Genomic DNA, 23,238 nt, shown 5'->3' with positions numbered 1-23,238 from the left:
TCACTGCCTGCCACTCGGAAAACGACCCGTTTATTCCTACTCTTTGCTTTCTGTCCGCCAACCAGTTCTCTATCCAAGTCAATACCTTGCCCCCAATCCCATGTGCCTTAATGTTGCACGCTAATCTCTTGTGTGGGACCTTATCGAAAGCCTTCTGAAAGTCCAAATACACCACATCCACTGGTTCTCCCTTATCTATTTTACCAGTTACATCCTCAAAAAATTTCAGTAGATTAGTCAAGCACGATTTACCTTTTGTAAATCCATGTTGACTTTGTCCGATCCTGTCACTGCTTTCCAAGAGCTCTGCTATTACATCTTTTATAATAGACTCTAGCATTTTCCCCACTACCGATGTCAGGCTTACCGGTCTATAATTCCCCGCTTTTTCTCTACCACCTTTTTTGAATAGTGGGGTAACATTAGCTACCCTCCAATCCATGGGTACCGTTCCAGAGTCTTTCGAGTTCTGGAAGATGATCAGTAATGCATCTACTATCTCTAGGGCCACTTCCTTAAGTACCCTGGGATGTAGACCATCAGGCCCTGGGGATTTATCGGCCTTCAGTCCCATCAATTTTCCTAACACCATTTTCCTACAAATACTGATTTCTTTCAGTTCCTCGCTTTCATCAGACCCTATGTTCCCCGGCATCTCTGGGAGGTTATTTGTGTCCTCCTTTGTGAAGACAGAACCAAAGTATGCATTTAGTTGGTCTGCCATTTCCTTGTTTCCCATTATAAATTCCCCTGATTCTGACTGTAAGGGACCTACGCTTGACTTCACTAATCTTTTTCTCTTCACATATCTGTAAAAGCTTTTAGTCAGTTTTTATGTTCCCTGCTAGCTTACTCTCATATTCTATTTCCCCTTTCTTAATTAATCCCTTTGTCCTCCTGATGCGCCATCAATTACTCAAAAGACTGAGGTTAAGCGAGTAACAATCAGGCTTTTATTAACTAGAGAATGAAGGTCTTGCCTCGAGTGGTCGACCCGTCCAGAATACCAAGGGACTGAGAGGCAGTCACTTATATACCTGGGATAGTGGGAGGAGTCAGCCGAGGCATGTACAGACCTGTACCTAGTGGAGTACACACACACATACAGACAGGTATAACAGTGGTTTACCACATTCACCCCTTGTTTAAAAATGAGTCCGGCGGGGTGAAGTGTATTTAGAAGTTCGTGTATTGGAGTCTCTCCGGAGGTCTTGTCTGCTGCTGTGATCGACGTGGCGACGGCAGGGGTGGTGGAGCTTCTGGCGTCGCATCCCTTGTAGGCTGGTGCACTGTAGTGTAGTCCTCGTGGGTGACGGGCTCAGGCGTGCCGGCTGCTGGGGTTGGATATCGGGTCGTGGGGGGGGGGGGGGGGGGGTTGGGAATGGGTAGTGGGTTACTGCGGCCCCCGAGGGTGCGAGGTCTCGTATGGAGACTGTGTCCTCCCGCCCGTCCGGGTACGCAATGTAAGCATACTGGGGGTTGGCGTGGAGGAGGTCGACCCTCTCGACCAGGGGGTCCGTTTTATTGGTCCTCACGTGTCTTCTCAGTAGTACCGGCCCTGGGGACGTCAGCCATGGTGGTAACGATGTCCCCGATGTGGACTTCCTTGGGAAGACAAACATTTTCTCGTGAGGGGTGGCATTGGTGGCAGTGCAGAGCAGTGACCGAATCGAGTGGAGCACATCGGGGAGCACCTCCTGCCAGCGGGAGGCCCCTAGACTTTAAGGCTAGTAGGGCGGCCTTCCAAACTGTCGCATTCTCTCTTTCCACCTGTCCGTTCCCCCGGGGGTTGTAACTGGTGGTCCTGCTTGTGGCTATACCCCTAGCGAGCAGGTACTGGCGGAGTTCGTCGCTCATAAACGATGAGCCCCGGTCGCTATGGATATAGCTGGGGAAACCGAACAGGGTGAAGAGGTTGTTCAGACATTTAATGACCGTGGCACTGGTCATGTCCAGGCAGGGGATAGCGAACGGGAAACGGGAGTACTCATCAATGATGTTGAGGAAGTACACATTGCGGTCGGGGGAGGGGAGAGGCCCTTTAAAATCGACGCTCAGGCGCTCGAAAGGGCGAGTGGCTTTTATCAGGTGGGCTCTGTCTGGTCTATAAAAGTGCGGTTTGCACTCAGCGCAGACTTGGCAGTTCCTGGCCATGGTCCTGACCTCCTCGATGGAGTAAGGCAGGTTGCGGGCCTTGATGAAGTGGAAGAACCTGGTGACCCCCGGGTGGCAGAGGTCATTGTGGAGGGCCCTCAGCCTATCGATCTGCGCGCTGGCGCAGGTGCCACGCGATAGAGCATCTGGGGGTTCATTGAGCTTCCCAGGCCGGTACAAGATCTCGTAATTGTAGGTGGAAAGTTCGATTCTCCACCTCAAGATCTTGTCATTTTTGATTTTGCCCCTCTGCTTGTTGTTGAACATAAAAGCAACTGAACGCTGGTCAGTGAGCAGGGTAAATCGTTTTCCAGCCAGGTAGTGCCTCCAATGGCGCACAGCCTCCACAATGGCCTGGGCCTCCTTCTCGACCGCGGAGTGTCTGGTCTCCGGGCCCTGGAGGGCTCGTGAGAAGAAGGCCACAGGTCTCCCCGCCTGATTAAGGGTGGCGGCCAGAGCGAAGTCGGACGCATCGCTTTCCACCTGGAAGGGGATGGATTCGTCCACTGCGTGCATGGTGGCTTTGGCAATGTCCTCCTTGATACGGTGGAAGGCCAAGCGGGCCTCTGCCGTCAGGGGAAAAGAGGTGGACTTGATCAGCGGACAGGCTTTGTCTGCATAGTAGGGGACCCACTGAGCGTAGTAGGAAAAAAAACCTAGGCACCTCTTCAGAGCTTTTAGGCAGTGGGAGTTCCATAAGGGGACGCATCCGGTCCGGGTCGGGACCGATGACCCCGTGTTCCACAACACAGCCAAGGATGGCGAGGCGGTCTGTGCGGAATATGCACTTCTCCTTGTTATAGGTCAGGTTCAGGAGTTGGGCGGTGCGGAGGAATTTCTCGAGGTTTGCGTCATGGTCCTGCAAGTCATGGCCGCAGCTGGTCACATTGTCCAGTTAAGGGAAAGTGGCCTGCAGCGCGTTTTGATCGACCATCCGGTCCATCTCCCTTTGGAAGACGGAGACCCCGTTGGTAACGCCAAAGGGAACCCTAAGGAAGTGATAGAGGCGGCCGTTTGCCTCAAAGGCAGTATACTGGCAGTCTTCAGGGCGGATGGGGAGCTGGCGGTACGCTGATTTCAGGTCAATGGTCGAAAAGACGCGGTACTGCGCGATCTGGTTGACCATGTCAGCTATGCTGGGGAGTGGGTAGGCGTCCAGCAGGGCGTAGTGGTTAATTGTTTGGCTGTAGTCGATGACCAGGCGTTGTTTCTCGCCGGTCTTAACGACCACAACCTGGGCTCGCCAGGGGCTGGAGCTGCCCTCAATAATCCCCTCCTTCAGGAGCCGCTCCACTTCGGTTTTGATGAAAACCCTGTCCCCGGCACTGTATCGCCTGCTCTTTGTGGCGATGGGCTTACAGTCGGGGGTGAGGTTAGCAAACAGTGGGGGGGGGGGGGGGGGGACTCTGAGTGTGGAGAGGTTGCATCTGGTGCGCGGCGGGCAATTTGGAAGCTGCTGGCTGCGGACTGTGAGTGGGGGGAGGGGGCCACCGTACGCCATCGTAACGCTTTTGAGGTGGCACTGGAAATCCAACCCTAGTAGAACGGCAGCGCAAAGTTGGGGCAGGACCAGGAGTTTAAAATTATTGAACAGTCCCGTCTACTACTCGTGTCACCACGCAGTAGCCGCCAATGTCCGCTGACTGGGACTCGGAGGCCATAGAAATCCGCTGGTGCGCAGGCAGGACGGGGAGAGAGCAACGCCGCACCGTGTTGGGGTGGATGAAGCTCTCTGTGCTCCCGGAGTCAAAAAGGCAGTTTATTGCATGGCCGTTTACCTTAACGTCCATTTTGGACCGAGCTAGTTGGTGCGGTCTCGTTTGGTCCAGCGTAACAGAGGCCAGCGTAGGGGTCGGTGTGTCGCTGCGGGTATCAGATTGGGGGGGGGGGGGGGGGGGGGGGGGGGAGTTGGCGGCCTGCTGCGTCCCGGCTGGTGTCTAAGATGGCGGCGTCCATGATCCCCATGTGGCTGGAGTCGTCCAAGATGGCTGCTGTTGCGGTGGTTCGCACATGGCTGGGGAGGCCCAAGATGGCGGCCCGCACGCGGCGCTGTTGGGGGCCCAAGATGGCGGCTCGCACGGCCCACACGCGGCACTGCTGGTGTTCGGGGTGGCTTTGGCCCTGCAGACGCTGGCGTAGTGTCCCTTTTTCCCGCAGCCCGAGCAGGTTGCATTCTTCGCCGGGCAGCGCGCTCTGGGGTGTTTGGCCTGGCCACAGAAGTAGCATTTCTGGCCTTGGGATACTGCTGTCTGGCCTTGGGACACTGCTGCGGTAGTTGGGCCGTTGTTGGGATGTGGCTGGGGTGGCACGGTGCTATGGGGCTGTCCGACCGTGTCCCAGGTTGTCGTTCCCCGCGGCGTCCACGGTGCAGAGGAGTAGGCATCCATGCCCCGGTAGGCTGCGTCCAGCGTTAGTGCGATTTCGGAGGCTTTGTTGAGGGTGAGGTCACTCTGCTCCAGCAGTCGCTGTCGGGTGTAGTTGGACCTGTGGCCCGCTACGAAGGCATCCCGGATCAGTTCTTCCGTGTACTTAGCGGGCGTTACCGCCTTACACCCACAGGCCCGGCCAAGCACGGACAGTGCTTGGAGGTATTTCTCAGTCGATTCCCCAGGTTGTTGCTTGCGACTCCCCAGGAGGTGTCTGGCGTACACTTCGTTCACAGGGCGCGCGTACTGGGTCTTGAGGAGCTGGAGGGCGGCTGTGTACGAGGTCGCATCCCGGATGACTGAGTACACTCGGTGGTTCACCTTGGAGATCAGGACAGACAGTTTGTCCGCATCCGTTACGACCGCAGTGGAGGCAGTCAGGAATGTCTCGAAGCACATGAGCCAGTGAGCAAACTCGGTGGAAGCGTCCGCTTCCCGACTGTCCAGGTCCAGGCATGCTGGTGTGAGGATCTTCTCCATTATAAAAAAATCTAGTTAATAAAATTGATGCGCCATCAATTACTCAAAAGACTGAGGTTAAGCGAGTAACAATCAGGCTTTTATTAACTAGAGAATGAAGGTCTTGCCTCGAGTGGTCGACCCGTCCAGAATACCAAGGGACTGAGAGGCAGTCACTTATATACCTGGGATAGTGGGAGGAGTCAGCCGAGGCATGTACAGACCTGTACCTAGTGGAGTACACACACACATGCAGGCAGGTATAACAGTGGTTTACCACATTCTCATATTCTATTTCCCCTTTCTTAATTAATCCCTTTGTCCTCCTTTGTTGAATCCTAAACTGCTCCCAATCCTCAGGATTATTGCTTTTTCTAGCCAATTTATATGTCCTCTCCTTGGATCTTATGCTATCCCTAATTTCCCTTGTTAGCCACGGTTGAGTCACCTTTTTTGTTTTATTTTACGCCAAACTATAGCGGTTTTCACGATCTCAGGACGTCCCAAAGCACTATACAGCCAATGATGTACTTTTTGAAGGGTAGTCACTGTTGTAATGTGGGAAACGCCATAGCCAATTTGAGCACAGCAAGATCCCACAAACATCAATGAGATACATGAGCAGATCATCTGTTTTTAGTATTGGTTGAGGGATAAATATTGGCCCCAGGGCAGGAATGGTTGTGTGAGCGGCACTGAATAAATTGAGGTGCGATTTGCTGTTACTTTCATAGGAATATGGGAATGGGCAGGACCGGAAGAGACCATTGCAATCCATTTGGCTGATCCCAACGTTCCAATAAATCCCAATCACCACTCGATTGGGAAAACCAGTGATCCGACACACTCAGTGAGGAGCCATGCTTGAAGGGAGTAGGGGAGTCAGAGAGGATAGGACGACCAAACTGCAGTGCTGATTCTCTGACTTACACTCCATTTGAGCATGGCGCCCCACGAGAGCCCCGAGTTAACCCTCACCCATCTCTTTCCCTCTCTCCTGCCCCCTCAATCGCTTCCTCAGCTAAATATCTAGCCAGTTTCCTCTTGAATTCCCTACGATCGTCACCAACCATTTTGTTGGACAGTGTGTAAAATAGTTAATTCCAAACCGTGCGCTCACTTTCCCTCTTTGGAGATGGAGTCTGTACGCCTAGTTTTAGAATTTGTACTTCTGTCAAACATGTAGGGGGGGCAATTCTGACAGAACCCACCCGTTGGGTACAGGCGAGATCGGGTGCAACGCTGGTTTCACAACCACCCGATCTTACGCGCCATTGAAGCCAACGGGCCGGGGTGTAAATCCAGGTTGGGAGTCGGGTTAAAATTATCCCCAGTTATTTCAAGTTAATGACGTTTCCAAGCTACAGCAAGCTCGAAGCTCAACCCTCAGTGGTTGATAATGAAGAAAGCAAGCTGCTGCAGGCTGCAAGAAGATATCAATGGACTGGTCAGGTGGGCAGAACAGTGGCAAATGGAATTCAATCTGGAGAAGTGTGAGGTAACGCATTTGGGGAGGGTTAACAAGGTAAGGGAATACACATTAAAGGGTAGGACACTGAGAAGTGCAGAGGATCAGAGGGACCTTGGAGAACATGTCCACAGATCCCTGAAGGTAGCAGGCCAGGTAGATAAGGTGGTTAAGAAGGCGTACGAGATACTTGCCTTTATTAGCCGAGGCACAGAATACAAGAGCAGGGGGGTTATGCTTGAACTGTATAAAACACTAGTTAGGCCTCAGCTAGAGTACTGCATGCAGTTCTGGTCACCACATTACAGGAAGGATGTGTTTGCATGAGAGGGGGTGCAGAAGAGATTTGAGGATGTTGCCTGGGCTGGGAAATTTTAGCTATGAGGAAAGATTGGAGAGGCTGGGGTTGTTCTCTTTGGAACAGATGAGGCTGAGGGGAGATTTAATTGAGGTGTATAAGATTATGAGGGGCCTGGATAGAGTGGATAGGAAGGACCTATTTCCCTTAGCAGAGGGGTCAATAACCAGGGGGCATAGATTTAAAGCAATTGGTAGAAGGTTTAGAGGGGATCTGAGGAGAAATCTTTTCACCCAGAGGGTGGTGGGGGTCTGGAACTCACTGCCTGAAAGGGTGGTAGAGGCAGAGACCCTCATCACATTTAAAAAGTACTTGGATATGCACTTGAAGTGACGTAACCTGCAAGGCTACGGACCAAGATGGGCCGACTGGCCTCCTTCTGCGCTGTAAATGTCTATGATTCTCACCGTTAAAGCACCAAGGCAGAAAAGGTGGCCCTCATACTCCCATTCTTACCATTGACTTTGTTAATGTTGCCCTGAATTTCAGCTCGAGTCAAGAGCTCCTCGTACACATCCTTCCCTTCGGAGAGCTCTGGTTTATACTGCAGAATAAACAAACAGCTGAATCAATCGCAGCGTGCAGGCTCTGACCTCTGGCAAACACAGATATCAGGTCCACACGGCACCACCTGAACAAAATGCGCAAGTACATACAAATCCCACGCATCGGAGAGCAAAAAAAGGGGTGGGCGAAAAAACAGCAATAAAGGATGAAACCGACAAATAATTCACCTAACTGCTCGCGCATTAGTTCATCATATCAACATGTCTCAAAGCTCTCCAATTAATCACTTTTGGAATCGTTATATGGGCAGACACAGCAGCGTGAGCTCGCTGAGTTGAAGCAGTCTGTTTTTAGCTGGTGCTTGGCTGACAGAAGAATGCTGACTTGAGCTCCTCCTCCTCCTCTTATAGTGCCGTGGGATCTCCGACATGCAGCTTCACCTCCAGTTCAGTCGGCACCTCTGGCAAAGCAGCACCCCTTCAGCACTGCACCGAATGTCAGGCTAGATTATGGGGTCAAGTGGGGCTCGAGCCAAAAACCACACGCGCAACAGAATGCGCAAAAAAAAGTGCAAAAGCAGAGCGCGCGCACAACCTTCTGATCCAGAGGCAAGAGTGCATCTCACGGAGCCACGCTGATACAGCACTGTACTTTGTTAAACCGTATCAATTCAACACTAATGAATATACAGTACCGATGCAATAATAGCACACAGGGCAGGATGGGAGGGGGTCTAGCTGGTTCAGATTTTGTCAATGTGGGCGAGTGGTTCAGATAAACTTCACCCACAATAGCGAGTTACTCATCTACCCCTGGTGTCAGAGGGAGGTGTGTCGGCCAAATTGGCAACATTTCCCGGGGAACGGGCTGCTCACTCTATCCAGCACGTTCTAGGAGACAGAACAGCATTAACAGGTGAGGTGAAGGAGGTCTCCTCCTGCCTGCCCCCTCAGCTGGAGAAAAGCGCAAAGACCTGAAAGGCAACAGAATGAAGCAAACAGAAATTATCAGTTTACAATGGGGGGAAAAAAACACATTTGCAGAAGTTCCTCAAAGAAGATTACTTACCGCATCTACTCGGTTTCTGGCGTGAGCAGACTTCTCGCTCTTGGCTTGGTGAAGCATTTCCTGGTAGACCAGGGCAAGGCCGTCGATGAGATTCACCAGCATGGCATTTGGATTGTGCAGCGTCAGTATGGTCTGCTCTGCAAGCCCTCGCTCGATAGCCTTGTTAATGGCGATCACTGCGGCGTGCACTGCGAGTGGAGACACAAAAGGAAGGGGCTCACAATCAGCTCATTGTAACCCACTGGCACCAAGCTCCTTCAGCTTACTGAACTGGCTGGATCATTTTGTAGAAACACTCAAGACTGGGCTCCCATCACCACCACCCCACCCCCTTGTTGCTTCCAGTGTGAAACGGAGCCACACAGGCCTGGGGAGCCTTGTGCCAATGCGGCAATCTCCAGGGCTGTGCTCAGCCACTGCGTGGTAGAAGTGCCACGATTGCCTACAGCATCCGCTTCAGCTCGGTAGAAGATTCAACAGCAACAACCTGCATTTATATGGCACCTTTAACGAAGTAAAACATCTCAAGGTGCTGCTGCTGCTTCTTCTTAGGCAATCCCTCGGAACCGAGGATGACTTGCTTCCACATTACAAACGAGTGAACCCGAACTTCATTTTAAAGGGTGGAAGACGCCTGTGCGTGAATTCTTTTAACGTGGGGTGGCCGTTGCACACCAGCTACCACACGGGCTTGACAGAGCAAGGTCTTGGTCCAATGGCAAGGGGATCCAAGGCGATTGGAGACCAGGCTCTGCTACAACGGCCTAGCACACACACACCGCTACTGTCCTCCTCCCTCCTTCCCGCAAGTCCTCTCTGCCTAGGTTTCGTAGGATGCATTGTGGTCCTCCTGACCTCGCTGTTGGCCCGTGCCGCACGTTCCCGCTTCTACCACTTCCGTCAGCAGCAAGTTCCAGGTCCGCACCACTCGCTGCATAAAAAGTTTTTCCTCACATTCCCCCTGAATCTCTTGCCCAAAACCTTAAATCTGTGTCCCCTAGTCCTTGTACCATCAACTAGTGGGAACAGCTTCACAGGAGCGTTGTCAAACAAAATTTGACACCGAGCCACAGGAGGAGATATTAGGGCAGGCGACCAAAAGCTTGGTCAAAGAGGTCGGTTTTAAGGACCATCTTAAAAGGAGGAGAGGGGGCAGAGAGGTTTAGGGAGGGAATTCCAGAGCTCGGAGCCCAGGCGGCTGAAGGCACGGCCGCCAATGGTGGAGCGATGGAAATCGAGGATGCGCAAGGGGTCAGAATTGGAGGAGCGCAGAGATCTGAGGGGGTTGTAGGGCTGGAGGAGGTTACAGAGATAGGGAGAGGGGGCGAGGGCTGTGGAGGGATTTGAACACAAGGATGAGAATTTTAAAATGGAGGCGTTGATGGACTGGGAGCCAATGTAGGTCAGCGAGCACAGGGGGTCGATGGGCGAACGGGACTTGGGGCGAGTTCCTCAGTGGAAAACGTGCACGTGTGGACAGGATTGCGATAAAAGCCCGCGTTTGAGCAGCCTGCCAGCACTTGCAGTCTAGGCTCACACACACAAGCGACTCCTCCTCAGAGCTACCCGATGCCCCATGGAACTGTACCCCAACAGGAATCAGCACCGTCAGAAGGGGAAGGGAGAAAACCGACACCGAAACACTGAACCCAGCCAGCTGATGAACTCCCATGGTGTAAGTACACAATACAACTATCGCCCTGCTCGCTGAGATCAATGAGGAGCCCATCTATTATGCGTAGGCTTTAGGCCATTAGCGTCAAAGTAGCTGAAAGTGGTTCTAGTTATTTGCAACAGGCCGCTGTGTAAAATAAATGTCAGACTCCAAGATCAATGGCTGCCCCGAGGTTACAATCCGATTACAGCTCACCAGCCGCTCTCCGGCCTCCACAAATTTTAATTTGCAAGAACAATTTCGGTTAGTTACAACTTAAAAGCCTGGAACGCACGGTCTTAAGGCTGCACTTACAGTACAACTGTGGCATTAGTGCCAAGCGCTGTCATTTCCCTTGGCTGCTGAAAGAAACAAAAGAGAAAGACTTGCATTTCTGTAGCGCCTTACACCACCTCAGGACGTCCCAAAGCACTTTACAGCCAATTCAGCGCTTTTTTTGAAGTGCAGTCACTGTTGTAATGTAGGAAACACGGCAGCCAATTTGCGCACAGCAAGCTCCCACAAACAGCGATGTGATAATGACCAGATCATCTGTCTTTAGTGATGTTGGTTGAGGGATAAATATTGGCCCCAGGACACCGGGGAGAACTCCCCCTGCTCTTCTTCCAATAGTGGCCGTGGGATCTTTTACATCCACCTGAGGGGGCAGACGGGGCCTCGGTTTAATGTCTCATCCGAAAGACGGCACCTCCGACAGTGCGGCTCCCCCTCAATACTGCCCCTCCGACAGTGCGGCATTCCCTCAGTACCGCCCCGCCGACAGTGCGGCGCTCCCTCAGTACCGCCCCGCCGACAGTGCGGCGCTCCCTCCGTACTGCTCCTCCGACAGTACGGCGCTCCCTCAGTACCGCCCCTCCGACAGTGCGGCACTCCCTCAGTACTGCACTGGGAGTGTCAGCCTGGATTATGTTATAGTTTCAATGTTATGTTAGGATTATGTTAGTTGTAGTTTTGCAAGAGTGTTCTTTAAGTCTGCTTTTGCACTATAACGGTCGTGTGGTACGCTGCTGATAGTTGTAGTGGGAAGCTGGAGTCGGGACCACACCAGATTCTGGAGGAAGGCTTCAGGGTTGATGCGGTGTGAAGCCACTTCGTACTGCGCTATTGTAGTGCAAAACCAGCCTTAAGGAAGAAAGCAGAGCCCATAGAATTAAACAGAACAGTAACTACTGAACCTTGAGGCAGCGACGAGATGAAGATAATTGCACTGGGCACTGCATAACTGCTCACTACCAGTAGGTGTCACTGGTGCGCTTTGTAAAATAACCAAGTTTCAGTACGTTCTGTGACAGAAAATTAGCAGGGCAAGGCTGACCTTTGTCAAAAATAGAAGTTACAACACGGAAACAGGCCATTCGGCCCAACCAGTCTGTGTCAGCCACTGTTCATGGTACACGTGTATAATACTCCAAGTATTGAGACAATGACAGTGTGTACCATCTACAAGATGCACTGCAGCAACTCGCCAAGGCTTCTTCGGCAGCACCTCCCAAACCCGCCACCTCTTCCACCTAGAAGGACAAGGGCAGCAGGCGCATGGGAACACCACCACCTCCAAGTTCCCCTCCGAATCACACACACCATCCTGACTTGGAAATATATCGGCCGTTCCTTCATCAGCGCTGGGTCAAAATCCTGGAACTCCCTCCCTAACAGCACTGTGGGAGCACCTTCACCACACGGACTGCAGCGGTTCAAGGCGGCGACTCACCACCACCTTCTCAAGGGGCAACTAGTGATGGGCAATAAATGCCGGCCTTGCCAGCGACGCCCACATCCCAGGATCGAATAAAAAATATATATATTTGCACATATAATAATCTGGTATGGATAGTGAAGTAGAATTTTATACAAAGTGTAGCCCTGGACACTTGCCTTCCCTTTTAAGCTTTAGAAGAATGTAATAGTCTATCTCTGTATCCTCAATGCACATTTTTTCCAATGCTCAAATCTTACCTGCTGCTTCATCGACTGAAAGCTCATTGGCCAGGATTCCACCAATCTTACTAAACGAAGGCATTTGAATCCCGTATTTCTCCAGCTCAGTTTTCATGTTGTTGATCTCCTCCTCTGTAAGGAAAAGGAGAGATCAGAACTGAGCAAACCAATGAGTGCAGCTCCAACAACACTCAAGAAGCTCGACACCATCCAGGACAAAGCAGCCCGCTTGATCGGCACCCCATCCACCACCTTAAACATTCACTCCCTCCACCACCGGCGCACCGTGGCTGCAGTGTGTACCATCTACAAGATGCACTGCAGCAACTCGCCAAGGCTTCTTCGGCAGCACCTCCCAGACCCGCGACCTCTTCCACCTAGAAGGACAAGGACAGCAGGCGCACGGGAACACCACCACCTCCAAGTTCTCCTTCCCCCCCCCCCGAGTCACACACCATCCTGACTTGGAAATATATCAGGCCGTTCCTTCATCGTCGCTGGGTCAAAATCCTGGAACTCCCTCCCTAACAGCACTGTGGGAGCACCTTCACCACACGGACTGCAGCGGTTCAAGGCGGCGGCTCACCACCACAGGGTGATTAGGGAAAGGCAATAAATGCCGGCCTTGCCAGCGACGCCCACACTAGGGAATGAATGATTTTTAAAAAGCAACCCAGTGAGAGTGCTACAATTCGCCTCAGCGCCCCAGGTAGGGAGTGGGTAAAGAATCAGCCAAGGTTCCCACTGCTGATCACTATTTGTGAGCTCCCACTGGTGTTGGATGAGGAATGGGCTTGGCTATGATGTAGCCCCGCCTCCCCTGCTCCTCTTCCAATAGAAAAAACATAGAAAAATAGGAGCAGGAGTCGCCCACTCGGCCCTTCGAGCCTGCTCCGCCATTCAATATGATCATGGCTGATCCTCTATCTCAATACCATATTCCTGCTCTCTCCCCATACCCCTTGATGCCTTTTGTGTCTAGAAATCTATTTATCTCCTCCTTAAATATATTCAGTGACTTGGCCTCCACAGCCTTCTGTGGTCGAGAATTCCACAGGTTCACCACCCTCTGAGCGAAGAAATTTCTCCTCATCTCAGTCCTAAATGTCCTGCCCAGTATCCTGAGACTGTGACCCCTCGTTCTAGACTCCCCCAGCCAGGGGAAACATCCTCCCTGCATCCAGTCTGTCTAGCCCTGTCAGAATTTTATACGTTTCAATGAGATCCCCTCTCATTCTTCTAAACTCTAGTGAATACAGGATAGTCGACCCAATCTCTCCTCATACGACAGTCCTGCCATCCCAGGAATCAGTCTGGTGAACCTTCGCTGCACTCCCTCTATGGCAAGTATATCCTTTCTTAGGTAAGGAGACCAAAACCGCACACAGTACTCCAGGTGTGATCGCACCAAGGCCCTGTATAACTATAGTAAGTCATCCTTGCTCCTGTCCTCAAATCCTCTTGCAATGAAGGCCAACATACCATTTGCCTTCCTAACTGCTTGCTGCACCTGCATGTTTGCTTTCAATAGTGGCTGTGGGGTCTTTTACATCCACTTGAGGGGGCAGACGGGACCTCGGTTTAACGTCCCGTTCGAAAGACAGATTAATGGACCGAAATTATTCAAAAAATTCAGTTTTCAAAATTGTATTTGCTGTATTGAAGGGGCTTTTAATTCAATTTGAAAATGAGAACATTTATTTTTATTGCAGTTGTCAAAATTATTTTGGGATACCGAATATGGTTTACGGGGATTCCGTTTGTAAACGGAATCCCCCTTTCTGATTGGAGGACCTGGGGATATTTCTGAACCGCCTGCGTCCCCTGGGATTTGTGGGCCTTTACGCAGGCATACGCTTGCAGGCCCAGGGCCCGAAGTCTCCGCAGCCAGGGAGCCTGAAGGCAAGTGCGGATATTTTTAGCGCGAAGCGGGGAAAAGAGTTAAATAACGTCGCTGACAGCTCACAGAATGGTGCGAGAGAGACAGTTGCCAACATGAAAGACCACATCCATAAGGTGTGGTCAAGATAACTGACCTTTGAGACTAAAAACAACTCAGTGGAGACATGATGTCGAGCACTTCAGCTGCCCCGAGGGTTTTATTATCTGGGTCACAATCATTTAATCAGCATTCAGCAGTTGGGGCTAATAATCGAGTATGCAGCTTACACGTGTTTACCTTAGGACATGTAACCCAACCCGTGAAGGTGCATGTGGGCCAAGATCCAATCAGGTTGCAGGAATGAATTGTGCATGAGGTTGCCATGATTATTGTAATGTATAAAAATGTAGTGTCTGCTGTAATAATTTGGAGAAGTCTGGCTAAGACAGAGCAGACTGTCTCCCCACCGGTGTAATAAAGACAACTTGACTGTCGATCTGAAAACCTTGTGTCGAGTGTTGGTTTAAAATACTCCACATAGAAACATAGAAGATAGGAGCAGGAGTAGGCCATTCGGCCCCTCGAGCCTGCTCCGCCATTCAATGCGATCATGGCTGATCATCCAAATTCAGTACCCTGTCCCTGCCTTCTCCCCATATCCCTTTAGCCTTAAGAAATATATCTAACTCCTTCTTGAATATATTTAATGAACTGGCCTCCACTGCCTTCTGTGGTAGAGAATTCCACAGATTCACCACTCTCTGGGTGAAGAAATTCCTCCTCATCTCTGTCCTAAATGGCTGACCCCTTATCCTTAGACTGTGACCCCTGGTTCTGGACTCCCCCGCCATCGGGAACATCCTTCCTGCATCTAGTCTGTCTAGTCCTGTTAGAATTTTATAAGTTTCAATGAGATCCCCTCTCATTCTTCTAAACTCCAGCGAGTACAAGCCCAATCGACCCAATCTCTCCTCATACGTCATTCCTGCCATCCCAGGTATCAGTCTGGTGAATCTTCGCTGCACTCCCTCCATGGCAAGAACATCCTTCCTCAGTTAAGGGGGTCGGAGGCGTACTCCGGAGGGGAGGAAAACTGGCCCAATTAAAAGTAACGGAGACAAATATCTGAATTTTGACGGTGTCAATTATAGGGTGACAAGTCTGTGAGAGATGAACAAACGAGTCCACCAGAGAGCACCAAGAGTAAAAACTCACCACACACATATACTGGACAAGTAGGTAAACATCAGGAGACAGAGGCCCCCTGCAAACCCCCCCCGCCATTACCTGTGAAATTCACCTTTCCATACAGGTCCTGTATCTGTGGAGCGAGGCCCAGTTTGAACAAGTAGAGGCTGCAAAAGGGAAAAAAAAAAACAGAAAACTCAATTCTTACCAGAGCAACGAAGGTCGCGCTCTCGCTCTGTTGCGAGGCAAGGCCGAGTTTTACGAGCTGTTGGCGTGATCGGGCACGGGATGGTTTTTGGGTCAGTGGAGGAAGGAAAGAAATCAGAAACTGCAACCAATCTTCACATCCAATTAAAACTATGTATTGGTGCCATCAGAGGTCACGCCCGGTTTACAGACGCAAACCCAAGCTTCAAAATGATGCCATGTTGGAACCGCAGTAGGGTTGCAAAATTCCGGTAATTAATTTTTTTTTTTTTTTAAATAAAAAGAGGAAACTTTCCATGGGAATTTTCGGGAATTGAGTCTTTTTGCACACTGATGGTTTTCGTCTCTGACCCTTATATTAGATCTTTGTCATCAAAATAGACATACTGTTCCATACAAATAAAAACAGGCTTTCAAAACTTTATTTCGGTTATAATTTCGAACCCCCACAAAAAAGGCCCATCTAAAATAAGAGAGTCAGCTTATTTAGCCTGTAATTTGTTCAGTCACACACAAAACTTGTAATTATTAAAACAAGCCAAGTAAGAAGATAAACATATATTAAGAAATTCCTTAATAATTAAGATTCCATCTCTGTTAGTAATTTTAAGAGAGGACCTGTGAAACAAATGAAAAATACAAAATTATGCTAGCATGTGCTTTTTTGGGCAAAATTCCCAAGCTAAACTTCCCGTGGAAAATTTCCATCCCTTCGCAACCCTAAACCGCAGCTTTGAAAATTACAATCAGCAGAGCTTTCTGAATCAACAGGTTCTGCACGATCCACGGCTCTGCTTATTCAAGAACAGTTAGATTTTGTGGCTTTAAAGAGACACAGCTCTGGCTAAGCAGTACACACTGCACATCGCATGGTGGAACGCTCCAACAGAAACACACATTTATACCTTTAACACAGCAAGTCGTCCCAAGGCGCTTCACAGGAGCGCAATCAGACAAAGTGTTCCACCGAGCCACACAAGGAGACATTAGGTCAGGTAACCAAAAGCTTGGTCAAAGAGGTCGGTTTTAAAGGAGCGTCGGGGAGAGACAGAGAGAGAGAGACAGAGAGGGGGGGGGGGAAAGAGAGAGAGAGAAAGAGAAAGGGGAGAGAGGGACACGGCCGCCAATGGTGGAGCGATGGAATGCGCAAGAGGCTACAATTGGTGGAGGGCAGAAGGGCTGGGAGGCGGTTACAGAGCTAGGGAGGACACTCTTGTGAAACAGCACCTCACCAGACTTAGCGTGAGGAAACACCACAGGACATTCGCTAGCATGAATAGAAAGAGGGGGAATCTTGTTGAAAGGACTGTACCTGAAAGCATGAATGCAATAAACGACACGAGGGACGTTCTTCTTGTCATAGATGTCTGTCGTTTCTGGATAAAATATCTGGAAAGGGAATGGGGCAGTTTAAAGATGGCTTTCTCATGAGGTGCTGCAGGTAAAGACAGACTTGCATTTCTATAGCACCTTTCACGACGTCCCAAAGCATTTCACAGCCACAAAGTACTTTTGTAGTGTAATCACTGTGGTAATGTAGATAGCACACTGATGTATTCATAGAATGTTTACAGCACGGAAGGCGGCCATTCGGCCCATCGAGCCCGTGCCGGCTCTCTGCAAGAGCACCTCAGCTAGTCCCACTCCCCCGCCCTTTCCCCGTAGCCCTGCAAAAAAAAAATTCCTTCAGATACTTATCCAACTCCCTTTTGAAAGCCGTAATTGAATCTGCCTCCACCACCCTTGCAGGCATTGCATTCCACATCCTAACCGCTCGCTGAGTAAAAAAGTTTTTCCTCATGTCGCCTTTGGTTCTTCTGCCAAGCACCTTAAATCTGTGTCCTCTGGTTCTCGACCCTTCCACCAATTGCAGCAGGGGGAGCAGAACGTGGAGACATACAATTCCCAACCGCGGGCTGCGATCGCACCCTCCGCGCTGCCTCTGGGTGGAAGCCGGGGAGCTTCCCAACGGGAGTGAAGGAAAGAAATCTATCAACAGAAATGACCGGAGATATATCGCATCGCTGGGTCACAAACCCTGGAACTCCCTCCCTAACAGCACTGTGGGAGCACCTTCACACACACTGGACTGCAGCGGTTCAAGAAGGCGACTTCATCACCTTCTCAAGGGGCAACTAGGGATGGGCAATAATTGCCGGCCTCGCCAGCGCCGCCGCCGCCCACATCCCACGAATTAATGAAGAAAATAAACAGCAGGTCAGCCAGCATCTGCAAGGAGAAAAGATGGGCCAATGTTTTTGAAAATGGATTCTCGGTCAGAACTCTGGCGTTTTGACAAAAAGTCTGCACCAGAAACGTTAGTCCAGCTTGCTCTTTGTAAGTGCTGATCAGCATGCGGTGTACGTCCAGCAGTTTTCCATTCCCAGTTCAGATTTTCTGTTCCCCCCCCTCCCCCCTTTTTTACAGAATCAAGCAGCCACTCCAGGTGAAACAGCGATTTACTTGTACTTCTTGCAATCTAGTATACTGTATTCGCTGCTCACGATGCGGTCTCCTCTACATTGGGGAGACCAAACGCAGATTGGGTGACCGCTTTGCGGAACACCTCCGTTCAGTCCCTAAGGGGGACCCCGAGCTTCCGGTGGCCTGTCACTTTAATTCTCCGCTCCACTCCCACTCTGATCTCGCCGTCCTCAGCCTCTTGCACTGTTCCAATGAAGCTCAATGTAAGCTCGAGGAACAGCACCTCATCTTTCGATTAGGCACTTTACAGCCTGCCGGACTCAACATCGAGTTCAACAATTTCAGATAATTATCCCTGCCCCCATTTTTCATGCTGTATGATTTTTGCCATTCCCATTTGCAACATTTTATCTTTCCTGCCTCTTACAAAAGTACAGGATGTTCTTTCAATTCCTTCCTCCCCTCCTAACCCGCCCCCCCCCCCCACCCACCCCTCTGTCTCTGCACCTGCTTAATATCTGTTACATCTCCAGCTTTTTCCAGTTCTGACGAAGGGTCCCAGACCTGAAACGTTAACTCTGTTTCTCTCTCCACGGATGCTGCCTGGCCTGCTGAGTGTTTCCAGCATTTTCTGTTGTTATTCCAGCCAGTTCTGGTACACCTCCGAATGGCTTGGGCCTACGACAAGGATTCCCGTTTGCCCTTGCGTCTGCTCTCAGACATCTCCCAGCAGCTGACTAAAATACAGTCTGGACGGAGCCAGGTCGCCTTCTTGTCCAGTGAGTGATGGAGCAGGAAAAGTATATATATACACATTTTTTTTTTAAAGATTCAAAAAGAAAGCATTCAGATTTAATTCCTGCTATGTGCCATTTATAGTGCACTTTAATGTGTTCGGAGGAGAGGGGTCTGCAAAATTTGAATACAGGTTTAACACAGTGCGAGCGTGTCTTTATACGGTGCTCATCACCATATCCCTCAGAAACGATATAATTCATTACTTTCTGAAGTTCAGTTATGTAGGCGAACACAGCAGCCAATTTGCACACAGCAAGGTCCCATAAACAGTAATGTGAATGACTCGTTGATATGTGTTTGATAGTATTGGCTGCGGGAAGAAAATAAAGTGGTTACTGTTGGTTTTAAACTGCTGGAGAGAGCAGAGTGCAGAGAGGGAATTAAATCCCGTGGTTTGCCCTCGTGAAGCCCCACGAGGGGAGTAATGTTTCTTCCGTGTACCAGGCGTAAATACAATTATAATTAGATTTACAGTCTTGTTACACGCAGCCCAGAGACAAAGCTTTTCCCATGGTGAGTTCGCCCACCTCCCAAAAGATTAGGCACTTCTCCACACACACGGAGATGGTAAAGTGGGAAAATCAGCTCCGGCCAACATTTCCCAATGGTCAGTTCCATTCGTTTGGGAGTGGGTCACTCCCTTGTCCAGCTGGCTGGCTGTCCCAGACAGAACTAAAAGAGGTGCAGTTAGAAGAGGAATTAACTTGCCTTTCATAGAATCATACAGCACAGAAAGAGGCCATAGTCACCTGCGCCGGCACTTTGAAAGAGCTCTCCAATTAGTCCCACTCTCCCCTGCTCTTTCCCCACAGCCCTGCGAATGTTTCCATTTCAAGTACTGTATTTATCCAATTCCCTTTTGAAAGTCACTATTGAATCTGCTTCCACCGCCCTTTCAGGCAGCGCATTCCAGAGCATCATAACTCACTGGTGTGGAATTGGAAGCTATGTAAGAAAACTGAAATAAAATGGATGAGTCACCATGTGTAAGGGATAATGGATAAATAATGCAGAGGTTCAGGAATGTTCTAAACAGAGGGCTCATAGGTAACCTCGTCAGACACGAGTGAGGTCACTACAGACGCCAGTGAACAAACAATGAGTCAGTTAGAGAAAATGGATGAAGTCAGACGTAAACTAATCAAGGAGATGAGCCAGGATGTGGAATAGGGTAAACCAATCATCAGGATGCAGGGACAGTAACAAATGTGTAACCAAAGAGATGGGACCGATTATAGGATAGTATAAACCGGGAGGAAAAACCCCACATAGAGAGCGACAACCTGGGAGCGACACTCGACAGCAGGGACCTGGGGACAGAAACCCTACGTAGAGGTTTGGACAGAGATTGATCACCTCGGACCAAACCAGGGTAATATCAATCGAAGTTGAGTGTCTTATATTTTGGAATTGTACTTTAAATAATGAACAGTGTTTGTTAAGCATTTATTAAAGATAAATCTTTGTACACGAGATCTGTTGCCTGTGTGTTTGTTCAGGCCAAAACTTACATTTGAACCCTAAAAGGAAAATTGCGAACCTATCTGTTCGATCATCTAGCGAAATCTGAGCAACACTGGGTAAAAAAAAATTCTCATCGGCTCCTTGGCTTTTGCCAATTATCTTCAATCTGTGTCCTCTGGTTACCGACCCTCCTGCCCAGTGGAAACAGTTTCTCCCCATCTACTCGATCAAAACCCCTCAGGATTTTGAACCCCTCGATTAAATCTCCCCTTAACCTTCTCTGCTCTGAGGACAATCCCAGCTTCTCCACATATCTGAAGCCCCTCATCCCTGGCGCCATTCTAGTAAATCTTCTCTGCACCCTCCCCGAGGCCGTGACATCCTTCCTAAAGTGCGGAGCCCAGAATTGGACACAATGCTCTACACATCACTGGTTGGACCTCAGCTAAAGATTTAGCAAACTTCCTTGCTTTTGTACTCTATTCATAAAGCCAAGGATCCCGTAACAACCCTATTAACTTGTCCTGCCACCTACGAAGATTTGTGCACGAGTGCTCAATACATAAAAATAATCACAAAGCCCTAATCACGACAAACGTTCCAAATAAGGAGAGAAATACAGAGGAAACGTCCTGTACAGTACCGACGGGAGGGCGATCTTGGACATCGCATTCAGCCAGTGGTTGATATTGTCTGTGTGTCTGAAATGCAGCCCAGTTGCCTGTACAAAAACACAAGTGAAACATTATTGAACTCTGAACGCCGGAATGCAGTAGCGCCAGTTGCAAGTGTGCCCTGCCTGAATGGAGGGTCTGAAGGGCAGGGTGGTAGATTGACATTCATTATTTTCCATTCCCCAGGAGGTGTTTATAACATGCGGAGAGACAGCTATCTATTTGAGCCTCTTTCTTTGTGTGTACACACCTGGGCTGTGAATTTGACCGTGGAAGCATCCACGTTCCAGACAAGCACACCGGATACTGATCAGGAGCAGGAACCTTTCATCGCCGCCCGAGGGGCTGGGAGATCATAGAAACATAGAAGATAGGAGCAGGAGTAGGCCATTCGGCCCCTCGAGCCTGCTCCGCCATTTAATGAGATCATGGCTGATCATCCAATTTCAGTACCCTGTCCCTGCTTTCTCCCCATATCCCTTTAGCCTTAAGAAATATATCCAACTCCTTGTGTATTTAATGAATTGGCCTCAACTGCCTTCTGTGGTAGAGAATTCCACAGGTTCACCACTCTCTGGGTGAAGAAATTCCTCCTCATCTCTGTCCTAAATGGCTTACCCCTTATCCTTAGACTGTGACCCCTGGTTCTGGACTCCCCGACCATCGGGAACATCCTTCCTGCATCTAGTCTGCCTAGTCCTGTTAGAATTTTATAAGTTTCAATGAGATCCCCTCTCATTCTTCTAAACTCCAGCGGGTATAAGCCCAATCGACCCAATCTCTCCTCATACGTCATTCCTGCCATCCCAGGTATCAGCCTGGTGAATCTTCGCTGTACTCCCTCCATGGCAAGAACATCCTTCCTCAGATAAGGCGACCAAAACTGCACACAATACTCAAGATGTGGTCTCACCAAGGCCCTGTACAACTGCAGCAAGACATCCTTGTTCCTGTACTCGAACCCTCTCGCTACGAAGTCCAACATACCATTTGCCTTCTTAACCGCCTGCTGCACCTGCATGCCTACCTTCAGCGACTGGTGCACAAGGACACCCAGGTCTCGTTGGACTTCCCCTTCTCCCAATCGCAAGATCTCTGCAGTGAAAATCAGCTATCTCAGCACAGACCAAGCATCAAAACCTGGGTCCTCCCGCAGTCTGTGGCTCAGCTCCACAATGGAAGCACATTGACGAGAGACCGGGGGGGGCGGGCAGCAGAGAACGCGTGCTCAAATCCCGCCATGCCACTTTTGAGAATTTGAATTCAGTTCAAGACAGCTGGCCATGAAACGGTCGGATTGTTGTAAAAACCCAACTGGTTCACTCGTGTCCCTCTAGGGAAGGAAACCTGCCGTCCTGACCTAGGTCCGGGCCTAGAGGTGACTCCAGTCCCACAGCAACACGGTCGACTCTTAGCTGTGGTCTGAAGTGGCCTGGCAAGCCACGCTCAGTTGTATCAGTGATGGGCAGTGAATGCCAGCGACGCCCACATCCCCGAGAATACATTTTTAAAAAACCTCTTGCGCTCGCGGTAGCGGGGACTGCGCCTCGCTGGGGCGTCCTCAACTGCGTCACCAAATCGAAGACTTGGGTTTTATACCCTGTAGCCGGTGCAATGTCGCATATGGCGGGTCCAAAGGCGCCCTTACCATACACGCGCCATTGCGTACACCTCCCCAGCAAGAGGCAGAGCTCTGCAGTGACTACCAAAAGCACACACACACACAAAGTTCTGCTAGCTGACGTACCTAGAAGCATTGGGAGGGACGCTCAGTTCTCCTTTGATTGAGAAATGGCTAGGTGCTCCTGTCGGTTGGTTTAGATTATTAAATCGCTTTATAAAACCCCGTGTATACCAGAGCACCCTTTCCTAACACCTCTCGAGTGCCACAGTTGACAGGTACACTGCAGACCTTCCGCTAGGCTTGACTATTCCAACTGGCCAGCCTCCCACATTCTACCCTCTGTAAACTTGAGGCCATCCAAAACTCCGCTGCCTGTGGCCTAACCCGCACCGTTTACAAAAACACAAGTGAAAAATTATTGAACTCTGAATTTTTCTCTGCCTGAATGGAGGATCTGGAGGGCAGGGTGGCAGATTGAACAATTGACATTAATTATTTTCCATTCCCCGGGATCGGTAATGCTCGCTGGCCTACATCCTGCCCTCGATTTTAAAATTCTCATCCTTGTTTTCAATCTCTCCATGGCCTCGCCCCCCTCCCCATCTCTAACCTCCTCCAGCTCTACAGCCCTCCCAGATCTCTGCGCTCCTCCAATTCCGGCCTCTTGAGCATCCCCCCGATTTTAATCACCCCACCATTGGCGGCCGTGCCTTCAGCCGCCTGGGCCCCGAACTCGGGAATTCCATCCCTAAACCTCTCCGCCTCTCTCTCCTCCTTTAAGACGCTCCTTAAAACCGACCTCTGACGTTGTTGGAGTACATACTGCTCCAACGCAACAGAGTATGACCTGGGCTCGTAGACATATCCTACCAGTGAAGTTATTTATTTTTAAATGGAGGCAGGTTCAGCATTAGCGTTCTCTCG

The 23,238-nt window shown here is 50.1% G+C and overlaps 1 protein-coding gene across 1 annotated transcript in view; it reads right to left on the bottom strand.

The window, feature by feature from the left end:
• iqgap3 (IQ motif containing GTPase activating protein 3) overlaps positions 1–23,238 on the bottom strand; it is a 123,471-nt gene that overhangs the window by 88,982 nt on the left and 11,251 nt on the right. Inside the window, exons 4-9 of the mRNA XM_085978748.1 lie at positions 20,660–20,737; positions 16,643–16,719; positions 15,223–15,290; positions 12,072–12,185; positions 8,441–8,628; positions 7,322–7,409 (exon numbers count right to left, since the gene is read on the bottom strand). Of these exons, the coding sequence (XP_085834874.1) occupies positions 7,322–7,409; positions 8,441–8,628; positions 12,072–12,185; positions 15,223–15,290; positions 16,643–16,719; positions 20,660–20,737 (613 nt within the window). The remainder of the gene's footprint in view (positions 1–7,321; positions 7,410–8,440; positions 8,629–12,071; positions 12,186–15,222; positions 15,291–16,642; positions 16,720–20,659; positions 20,738–23,238) is intronic.

Source organism: Somniosus microcephalus, unplaced genomic scaffold (genome assembly GCF_052327205.1).
Source record: "Somniosus microcephalus isolate GS21.2 unplaced genomic scaffold, FLI_Smic_1.0 unresolved_chr7, whole genome shotgun sequence".
NCBI classification, from domain to species: domain Eukaryota; kingdom Metazoa; phylum Chordata; class Chondrichthyes; order Squaliformes; family Somniosidae; genus Somniosus; species Somniosus microcephalus.
Note: the sequence above shows the minus strand (reverse complement) of the source record. Positions and strands in the feature narration are given on the sequence as shown.